At 34.3% G+C, this 12,075-nt stretch overlaps 1 protein-coding gene across 1 annotated transcript in view; it reads left to right on the forward strand.

Annotated features, from left to right (window-relative positions):
* LOC113228958 (tubulin alpha-3 chain-like) overlaps positions 1-3,346 on the forward strand; it is a 40,503-nt gene extending 37,157 nt beyond the window's left edge. The window contains exon 4 of the mRNA XM_026462402.1: positions 3,240-3,346. Coding sequence (XP_026318187.1) covers positions 3,240-3,346 — 107 coding nt within the window. The remainder of the gene's footprint in view (positions 1-3,239) is intronic.
* Positions 3,347-12,075: the final 8,729 nt, after the last annotated feature.

Consider the following 12,075-nt stretch of genomic DNA (forward strand, 5'->3'; position numbering starts at 1 on the left):
CCTCAATAATTTCGAGGGTCTCGACGATTTTTTAGCATTTTCTGGAACTCGAGGTGTGTATCATCGTGATACAAAGCCAATTATGGTCGCCTACATCTATTAATATCCGTGGCCATACAGTCCGCCTACAAGATTGTTTACGACGTTTATCCATAACAGTGAGATCATTGACTTTTTTATGATTATCGTCAAAGTCAAAGGCAAAGGATCAATTATTCCATAAGTAAAATAGATTTACACTTGAAAACGTCACATTTAAGCTACTGCTCGTTGTGTTCACTACGCTGACTTCCCTGAGAAGAACGACCAAGAAACTATAGGCATTGCCCTTTTCAAATAAAGAAATGCTATGGAAATTATACACTTTGAATCAAATTTGTGTGGAATCTAGAGCCATGTCGTCTTTCCACATATATTTGTCTAACACGTAGTCTTCAATTTTGTAATATGATTTTTCAATCAAAATAATTTTAATGTTGTTTTTAAACTTAGGAAATGATAATCTTAATATAATTATGCTCCGGAATCTTATTGTAAAAACGTATATAAAAGAGTCGTTAGCCTTGGTTAAACGAAATCGTGGTACCACGAGTTTGGACTTAGCTCTAAGGTTAATATTATGGATACCTTCCTACTTATTGAAATTATGTATATTTTTACGGGCACATATAAAATATTGAGTAAATGTACTTTGGTGCCATCGTAATAATTTCTGCTATCTTCCTGTGTTACACGGAACAGGGAGTTTAATCTCGTTCTCCGTCGAACATCCGTCCGAAACACACACCATAAACAATTTGCTGTAAATTGTACGAAGCTTCATTCGCATCATGCGTATTTTAATTACGGATTTACACATATATTTCATAAACTGGATCGCGCACTTCGATTTACTAATATTACAAATTTACACCTTATTGGGTTATGTTAAAGTTTATTTTAAGTACAAGTAAGAAACCGAGCCACGTGAGATAGCTCAAAGTAGTGGTCTGTCCTTGTCTAACAAGTTGCCAACGCTAAATAAAACCATCTTAGATAGTGTCTAGTGCTTAGAATAATAACGCATAGAAACCTAGTCCGCTTACGCTAGTGAGGCAAATTGAAGCGCGCCCAAAGGGCCTACACGACCGGGTGGGCCTTCAGTGCTCAAACAACTTGCACCGCGAACACATCAAGAATTTTAGCTAAAAATGACAAAATGTGTGGTAAATGAGTGTAAAAATACGTTAGACAAACATAAAATAGAAACTAACATCACATTCCACAAGGAAGTAACGCGTTTCAACTTGTATTTTTATATAAATATTAAAATTAACCTACTACTAAAACTAGCCTACATAAATTTGATTTTTGCCTCTCTTGTGACAGTTCGTTTGATATGAAACTATCATTTTATGCGTTATTATTCTAAGGCCTAGAGTATTAACTTTTTTTAAATTTTGGTAAAATAAAATTACCTTAACCCTTAAACTCGGCATGCGTATGTTTTCATACGCACAATGCTCTACTACCGTAGGCTCAGCATGCGTATGAATTCATACGCATATACTGCCGCATACACTACCAATTTGAAAAGATTTTTTTGGTGTAGCCAAATCCTTGTAAGTATTGATGGTTTGTACGTAAAAACAAAACAGATGGTTGTGCTCTTTCATTTGGTGTATAATACTCGTGACCTTTTGTTTGTGGCATCGAGTCCTATCAGTTTGAAAATTACCGGCGAACGGAGCGCGTTGTTTGAGTTTATCAAATAAGTGTTTTCAAGTGAAATGTGAGTGAATTTTGTTCCGATTGCTAATAGAAAATATGCATTGGACTTTTACGTAAGTAATGCTAACATAACATGAATTGTGAGTGCAGTAATACGTAAGTATTTTCACTTTCAAAGTTATCGGTACGACTTTTTCTGTTTTTCAAATATTTTATAATGTGTTATTTGACTAAAAGAAACATTTGGTTGTACATAATATGTAATAATAATACAAGTGCAACATCCTTTTATAGGATTCTGCCTATATTTCTGATCTAAAGCGAATAAATTTCGTAAATTTCTGCTTTTATTTATGTTGCAAAAATGTGACCGCCATTTTTATACGCCATATTCGCAATAATGGGCTCAACTATACATTACCATCGCACGAGTTGAGAGTTGAAATTAATATGGTGAATAAATTACATAGTTAGCAGTCTAATCCTAAAATATTAGCTTTAGGAAACTCGTAGTTTTGATAATAAAATTTATTGAAATATTCGAAAATAAATGATAGGAAACAGGTTTTGTACGTTAGGAAAGCACAGTGTTTGGATGTTGCAGTATTGTTTTTGAAATAACGCGGCGTTTCGTTCATTTTTTTTACGAAAATGTTTATTTTTTGCGTTATTTCAAAAATTTTTCGCAGTATTGAATTAAACAGCATAAATTAATAAGTAATTGTAAATTTAACATAGAAATTTACTATAATTAGTATGTAAGCTTTTATTTTTGAACAATTAGTTTTTTGTTGCAAAAAAATAACGAAATGCAAAAAGGACGCCATGTTGTTTGTTGTTGTTTACTGTTTGATGTATTCATTGTATTCATCAATTAGGATTTTGCGTTTGTGCCTGGTTTTAGGTTAAATATAGTTTCTCATATAACACAGGAAGTGGGGACAGGGGGGGTGGGTTTTTTCCGCTAGGGGTTCGGGGGAGGGGTTTACCCCGCTCTTTAGTGCGAAAACATGATTTTTTGAGGTTATTTGAAATAACGCAAAAAAATAAACATTTTCGTAAAAAAAAATGAACGAAACGCCGCGCGCGCGGCGTTATTTCAAAAATTTTTTGCAGTATTGAATTAAACAGCACAAATTAATACGTAATTGTAAATTTAACATAGAAATTTACTATAATTAGTATGTAAGCTTTTATTTTTGAACAATTATTTTTTTTTTGCAAAAATCTAACGAAACGCAAAAATGACCCCATGTTGTTTGTTGTTGTTTACTGTTTGATGTATATGCATCAAAAAGGATTTTGCGTTTTAGCCTGGTTTTAAGTTAAATTTAGTTTCTCATATAACACAAGAAGTGGGTACAGGGGGGGAGGTCTGGGGAGGGTTTCTCCCGCTAGGGGTTCGGGAGGAGGGGTTTACCCCGCTCTTCGGTGCTAAAACATGATTTTTTGAGGTTATTTTTTTCGAATTTTCAAAAATTAATATTTCGAAAACTATTAACTTCCTAACTTTGAAACTTTGCACGAAGGGTCCCCTTCCCCAATCAACCCCCACCCACCCCCCTCTCACCCCTCAAATCGTGCGATGGTAATGTACAGTCCTTCCAGTGTGGCCGCCTGTGTTCCCTTCATGTAATGCTCAGTTACTTTAAAGCTTATCTTAATGTGCCAATAGACAGTCCAGTGGGAATCACAATTGTTAGTTAGTACAAATTCTTTAGCTAGGTACTTCAGAAAAACAAAGCATGACTCTGTCCTGCTTTGCTACCTGCTCTGCCAGAGGCGACCCTTTTTTTTGGAGTGGGCCACTTTGTAGTGAAACAAAGAAGGGTCACATTTACTTTTGCTGTGATTTATGCCACTCACCTTAACAAAACTGAATTTAAAGAATTTCGTTATGAGCATAAGTGGTTGAGTTAACCATAACAAGAGGTGTAGGCGATAATGTTGTATAGGGTAGGATAAAAAATATATACCCATATCAGACGTTGTGGAAGTATTATTATGCTCTAATTAGTTACAAAACTATCACAATATTTGCATACATATGTTCGTATTCTATAATATCTTTCTTTTCTTTACAGAGCCAGCGATACTGCCGAGGAAGAATAGCAAGCCGACAAGTTAGTTTCATGGGCTAGTAGCCCTATGTAAGTTTGAACATGTTTTATCTTATTTATTATTTATTGAATATGACAATGTTTTACTACCGTGATTTTCATTACTTTTTTGTGAAATTACTTCACCAATTATGTTATTATTATAAATACAAAGATTGTAGCAAATAGAATAACTTTTTCCCAAGATCAGACCGGACTTATTTTATCTTTTCAGCTTTCAGTAAACCGAAGGTATATTTATTTAGCTTTTATTATTAATTTACAGGAGTCCTACTGGTGGCCCTACGGAGTCTGGTGCAGGCGATGTGCCAGTGCCTGAAGTCAGTGGCACCAGAGGACGTGGCGGTAGAGGATGTGGTGGCAGGACGTGCCAGAAGCTTGTATAGGGGAGGTAGGCTCGGGCGAGTGGCACGAAGCAGTCGCGGCACCTTTAGTAGGGGTGAGAGACGAGGAGTGGAAGGAGAGTCTATCTGGTCGCGCAACGAGCCCTTGGTTGAGCTTTTTGCTCGGGACGAAGAGCTCCCCGCGCCTTTGCGACAGGAGATCGAAAGATTGACGCATGTACATAGTATGAGAGAGGAAACAATGCGTGCAAGGAGCAGGGCAAATGTGGATCTCGAAGAGGATGGAAGTGACGTAGAGGAATTTTTTGATAGTGAAGATTTCGTATGGTCGACGATGAATGAGTGGAATGGTGTAAAAGAAATGTTTGTCCCTGAAACCTCTGGGCCTACCCATTTGGTTGGAAACGCATATGATGCGATTCGCTCCTACTGATACTGGGACGATTCTTTATTGTCCCATATAGCAGAAGAAACGAATCGGTATGCCCAGAAGATTCAGAGCGAACGGTTTCGTCGCAGTTGGTACAACACGAATGTCGATGAAATTCTTATTCTGTTCGCATTTTGGATGATGTTGGGCATTATTAAAATGCCCACCATCAAGTCGTGCTTTACGAAAGTGTCCATTTTGCGGACAGAAATATTCCGGGCTGTTTGTTGAGAACAGGTACTGGAATATTAACCGGGCTTTCCACCTAGCCAACGGGTCACGAGACCCAAATGACCCCGACAACGTGTTGTACCCCATGGGACCTGTCATTAAACAGTTGAATTCCAAATTTCGACAAAATTACAGACTGCACCAAGACATTTGTATAGATGACTCTTTGACACTTTGGAAGGGTCCGGTAGGGTTCAAGCAATATATAAAAACCAAATCAGCTCGGTTTGGTATTAAAACTTATCAACTGTGCGAGTCCTCGAGTGGCTATTTGTGGTCATTCTTTGTATATGTAGGACGCGGGACGAGCACCTCCACCCTTCCCTCGTGCGTTTCAACAGTAGTGAAGCTTATGCAGCCCCTTTTGAACTTGGGTCACGTACATGGACAACTGGTTCAACTCACCAATGCTTGCGAGGTACCTCAAGCAGATTGCGTCGGAGCACTCCGACCATCTTGTAGACACCTGCCTGTCGTCATCCAGAGGACTCCTCTTGCAGAAGGTCAGTTTGTAGCCAGACAGTGTGGAGATGTCATGGTTATAAGTCTCCAAGACCGTAAACGACTTACCTGCATTTCCACATTCTATAACGTGAAGCAAGTTCATAAAGAGGCTACATCTAGACAAGAGTCGTATTCCAGAACTCAAGTCAGTCATTGAGTAGAGTTCTGGAATACGACCCTAAGAAAGTTAGCGACTTTTGCAAAAGTAGCCACATTTGATACTAATTTGTTCAGAATATACCACTGTATTGTTGAAGTATTTGAAATTATTCAAAATTCTGATCCATTTCACGCCATTAACTAGAAATCATTAAAAATGTCACATAGTACTGTTTGCAAGTGGATTACTAATGTCAATTAGGATGATTTTGTTTAACAATAAAAGTGAAACTAAATAATTAAAAACCGATTAGAGGTCGTTGTAGATCTCCTTTCGCTGATCCCAGTTATGTTAATAACTCAATTTCTCTAAAAATTATGTTATTTATGATAGGGAAGGAGGGCAATATGCATAGGGTCAAAATTATTATTGTTACTTTATTATATTATTAAAATTAATTAATTGTACTCCAAACGTTTTTTTTTTCAACTCCGAATTGATTTATTGCTCGTTTTTTTACACAACACTATTTCTCTTCCCCGCCAAAATCGGAAACAAAAATGATTTTTTTTAGTAGCAGTGGCATCTAGCGGCGTAATTGGCTGCCACAAAATTTAAATTCCAATGAATTTACTTTCAATAAAGTACTTGTAATTGCAACATACAACTACAGTATCTATTTATCATTACACATTTTCAGTGTTCAATAGTTGACTAATTATATAACAATAGTTGAATGTTATGCCTATTTAGTAGAATCTGATGTAGCTCTGCGCTCTGAAAAGAACAACTTGCGGCATCTAACGGGATACGTGACAACAAAGTAGCTATGAGTAAAATAAAAGGAAGACCTTATCGGGTCTCATTATTATCATGTTTTAAAAAGAAGTCGTATTAAAATTTAGAGTAAACAACCAACAGAACAAATTCTAATTTCTAAAACTACATCGGTTGGTTACATAAGACAGACATGTGTTTGTCGTTTTGTGGTATTATGCAAAATTTTTCAACGATTTTTACGGCGTATTTTACAATCAAATTTTTTTGTTATTTTATAATCTCCTTATTATTTCCTGGATCGGACGAGAAACGGTGTTTTCAAAGTGAAAGGACGTTGGCTTATCTTATTTCCTTATATTCATGTGTTGCCAGTTTTTCCATAAAAAAGAAATAATGGTTTTCTAAGAAGTTGAACTCAATAACATACTGAATAGGTCACATTAAACCATATCACTTGGACTAATTCTTTTTCAGTGAGTCGATTGAGAATTGCACTAAACACAACACTATACAAACATGTCACGACCAGAATCTAAAAAATTTAAGATTAAAAAATGAAAATACGATTGTTTAAAATATTTTATTTCAAAAATTTATCTAACAAGGTAGCTAACTAACAGCCAGTATATGTATGTATGAAAACTACGTATGTATGTATGATGGCTACGGCAATGATAATAATATGCCTGTGGGCATAATTTAGGACATTACACTCGTCTTTGCTTGCATGTCATGATACTATTTACGAGTAAGTGTAATGAAAAATATAAAATATAAATACAAAATGTTGTTTCCTCCTGTGACCGCTAGAAGCGCTGTACAATTTGGCATACAAATTTGTTAAGTATATTAAACAGTAACAACTGTCACAAAAAAATCATAATAGAGGCACGATACATTATCAACTTATGTGTCCTCTATATAGAGTTAAAATGTACAGAAAAGTTTACACAAATTTTTTTATTTGCCACATGTACTTTTGTGTGTATATTCTTAAGCCTTGGAGTCAAATGACAATTGCACATAAAAAAATACTATATACTTCTACAAGGTGTACGTCCAGAGGTGGTAACACTGCGTAATTGGCTTTTTACAGTGCCTTGTATTCTCATTGGCTTTTTAGGATAATACAGCGATGTTTACATGATTGCCAGTTTAAAAAAATTTAAAAATTATCTTTAAATTTTATTTCCTGACCCCCTCAGTAGGTCAACAATATAAATTGATTCTTTTTAATATCTTGTACGTATTAATTTAAAAAAATTAAGTATTTGCATAACAGAAAAATGGTAGAGGCATTTAGATACTAGCTGGCCGAGTGGAAACAGAAAAACTTTAATCCAAGATTGAGATATAATAAAAAAAAAAATCAACGCAACTGAGAAATGTAGAGACAATACCATGAACACCCAATTTTGAATAAATTTAAACCTTTCTTATCTAAATATAAACTACTTGAAATAAAATATAGAGTACATTCATGTAGCGTCTACATTCCTCATGGATTGTAATTCCAAAGTTACGCTAACAACAATAAACGGCATTATTGTTAATCAGCATTTTTTCCAGTCACGTCAAATCTTTTAATTTTCATAAAAAATAATATTCAGAGTTGTAATTAATAATGGCTTTTCGCAGCTACAAAATGAAAACAATAATAGTTTTAAATCTATCTAGGTATATGTAATGGTATATTTATTTAAAAGGCCTCACAAGTGGGCATTTAATACTTTTCAATTCTATTAAATACACTTTGAAAACTAACTAACTACAGCATTACTTTTATTAAACCTGAAACTTCTTAACACAGCATTCCTATAAAACCTTTACATACAAACAACTTTTGTTCTATATTATACATGTACAACATCATACATATAGAAAACTTATTTCCAATTGTTTTTAGATAAAAAAATGCTAATAATAGATGTGAACAAATACTACTCGTTCTTCTCAGGAGAATGACGGGAAAATAACGTTCAATAAAAATGATGTCATAAGAAAATTGCTTCCATACGACATACATTTAAAATTTCTCGCGGCTTTATCTTTGTCTAACAAAATATCGAGAGAATAACAAAAAGCCACATTTTATTATTTATATAGGGATAAGAAACCTGAAAGTTCCACCATAATGCAAATTTAAAAAAAGTAAGGGCGTCTACAAATTACCTTTATAGAAGCTCTGCAGTGGCGCCACAGTGGCGTTACAAGCGCACCACATTGAGTTTCTACCTAAAAGTCTAATTTGAAACCGCCCTTAGTTTTACCACTAAGAACTTAATTTCACCACAGTGTACTAAAAAAACCGACCTCAAAGTCATTCATCCCCTAGTTTGCCACCTTTACGACACACATAAAAAGCACTAAAGCACATAGGTCAAATTGTTAAACTTAAATTTATAAATTATAAACATAATTTTATGACCTCTCCAACAGTAGTGTATTTAAAAGTTTTGTAATTTTGTTTTTGCCTTTTATTTTTAATCGTTCCGGCATTTCAGAGGGAGGTATTACTCAAGCTACATGTGTGACCTCACTCATAATTTAGGTAAATATATTATATGTATACAAAAATAATATATTATATGTATACAATAACAATACATTGAAATTTGTTTCTTTATAACACTACTCGTATGTACCCCCGCAAACCCCGATAAGAAATATCTGTGGATCTGCTAGCTCAGCGTGCACACAAAAAACTAATCTTCTCAAAGTCGTCAAATTATTCTCAAAAATTACTTCAATCTAGGCGTGCCTGTAGGCGTCAGCATGACAGAGTTCCCCCTTTCCGTAATAACATATAAAAAAAACAATTCAAGCAGAATTTAATGCCTAGAAAGCGCGGTTTTTAAATTTTTATTAAGTAATTTTGTTACTATTACTATGCTATTAATATTACTTTTTTATACTTAGTTTTTATGTTTATTACCTCTAATATTTCAACTGAACGATTTGAACTCAAGGTAATTTATTTTAATTTAATTAAACAAGCTCATTGCATTCTATAAGAAGTTTCAAAATGGCCACCATAAAGTTAAAATGATTTCCTGTGAAAAGATGACATTGAATTATAATAATGCATTCAGGGTGCTGACAGTTGGTTTCATGGCCATCGTGAGAAAATGGCAGTATTGCCAGATTGTTACAATTTTTCGTAATTTATGACCTACTTGCGTATTAAGTAAGTAGCTTTTTATAGCAATTTTCGTAACTTTTGAAAACGTGGAGATTTTTTAAAATTCAATTAAGTATATTTGTTATTGTAAATTCTAAATAATTACGAACGCACCCAAAGGTAATAAATGATTTCTATTCTATATAAACAATAAAGTAATTCAGATCTGGCGCAAAAAAAAAACCTACGAATTACTGGTTTACGTTTTTTTAGGATTTAGGCGTATCTGAATATATATAGTTAATATTTGAGACTTTTTTAATGTAGCTTTTGCAACGAAAATGTAAGGTAAAGTAGGTAAAACTAATGTTTAGGTAAATAAACATTAATTTTTAACTCAAAGGCCCTTGCAACACTGGAAGAAGGCGTGTATCCGCGCTTGGACGCCTCCGAAAGAGCTCCAACAGCGTCTTGAGTATGTTTCCCGGAGAGATTCGTCACTCCCGCGGAGCTTCATCATCATCCACAGCACGATTTCACCCACTGCTGGGTCTCTCGTAGTTTGGGCCATCCACCACGATTATAAATTCAGTTTCTTTTACATATTTTGTACATTAAAACGAATAAACGGTCTGAGATGACGAATGGCGTCCCTTTTAACAGAGTCTTGATAGAATATTGTAGGAGTAGAGCTCTTCGTGGAAGTTCGACCAGGGAAGCACCATACTAAATCTATGGGAAGCTCTACCACCAACCCTATTTCAGTTACCAATCAGTGATATGAGCGTTATGTACTACTTTTCGTTTTTATTTAATTTTGCTAAAAATTCTATCGCACCCCTATAACGAATTTTTTTTGTCTGTTATTTTCATCGTTAAACATGAATGTTTATATGCTCGCTTATGGAGCATAATTTTAATGTAAGGCCCACAGATATTTCGATCGGGTTGGTTGCGATTTATACAGGATGCAAAAAAGGACCTGCAATGGTTTGTTGTCATGAGCAGGGTAATTAGTTGCATTATAGCATCTTTTCAATTACAACCTATATGCGATCAAGTAGAATATCATTATGTAAAGACTGAAAAGCCATTAAGTTTGGATCTCCATAAAAACAAGAAGTCCTTAGGTAACACTCGAGGCACATTGAGAATCCAATACGTATATACAAGGTGAAATTTAATTCATTCGACCACAGACATATATCTAGATAGACGCCGCAAGCGCCCAAAGTAAGTGAAATTCACTTACTTGCCACTGCTACACTTCAGAACGCGGTCGACCGTTATCGTAGATAAACACCAGTCGAAAACGCGAAAAATGCATAATCGTGCCATTATAAACTGCAAAAGCACCGTAACTGTGGGTAAACGGGTAAACAGCGACGTTTCCTTCCACGGGCAAGTGATTTTGTAATCAGAAGATGCATAATTTATTTTACATACAATTATTTTGGTTTTGTATGAATTTCGAGGAAACAAATATGCAACCCAGTGTATGCCTCATAATTTGTAATACATTGCGGCTTTTACTTGGTGCGATATATTTATGATCTTTTGTTAATACGCCATGAATATCGAATGAACGCACTTTTGCATAATACATTCAGTTTCTGTGGTACGGCCGCTTGTACATTTTTTTTGGCCAAATTTAACATTTAGTTGATGTATACGTTAGGCAACACTGTTCTCGATTCTGATCGATTTTGAAAACAAAGGGACGAAAATTATTATGACCTTAGCAATATTAAAAAAATAATCTATAACTCTTTTGTTATAACGTTTCGTTTTTTTTCCACTTTTGTAGTATCTATTATCAGTAGTATCTGTAATTTCAATAATTTTTGCAGCACGTTGCCTCGAATGTCCGAATATAGTGAGACAACAATTACATACTAATTATTACTATTATTTAATGATTACGAATAATATAAAAAAATATATAATGCAAAGAATTACAAAAATCTGGAGTTGGTCATACGTATGAGATCGTTGCTTTCGAGAACAAAGGTGGTCTAGTTTATCCCACCTAAGATGCTATCCAAATATGCAGAGTAGCAGAGTTAGAAATCCGAGAAATAATAAACAAATAATTAAGTAAACCTCTTCTAATTAATAAGATTTTACCATATTTTGTCAGCAGTAACATTTTCATCTGTCTTGCCATTCACCAATTTGATCAATCACCGACGGAAAACCATCTAGTAAATTTAATTAAGGCAGTTGCAAGTTCATATATTGACGTGCGTTTTCATTATTTCAGTCAATCGATAAGATCTTCTATTACAAAATGACAGTTATATAATAAGCTTATATTATTTCAAGGACAATAATTTTAATATGTGAAGTTGATTAAAAATTAAAATTAAATGATTAAGTAATCAAATTTTTTTTTAAATAACTTAATAAAGGATATAATGATATTGTTTTGGTATTTTTCTACTATATTAATATTTCACGACTACTTGTAATCAACGAATACTTGAATCGATTAGTTGAATGGAATAGGTACGTGTATTCCGTTCAATCGATTTAGCGCGGAAGGAGGTTTCCATCACTAAATAGTTCTTGTGACGTCATGGTGGATACATAAAATGTGACACGCTCGGTTTTCATACAAATTGCTGTACTTGCGACGTCTATTTACATATATATCTGTCCATTCGACACTCTTAAGGAATGTAATAAATATCAATGTGTACAAATTTTATAATAACGACTTAAAAAATATTTAA

This window comes from Hyposmocoma kahamanoa, unplaced genomic scaffold (genome assembly GCF_003589595.1).
Source record: "Hyposmocoma kahamanoa isolate Upper Pololo Valley unplaced genomic scaffold, ASM358959v1 263, whole genome shotgun sequence".
In the NCBI taxonomy this organism is placed as follows: Eukaryota; Metazoa; Arthropoda; class Insecta; order Lepidoptera; family Cosmopterigidae; genus Hyposmocoma; species Hyposmocoma kahamanoa.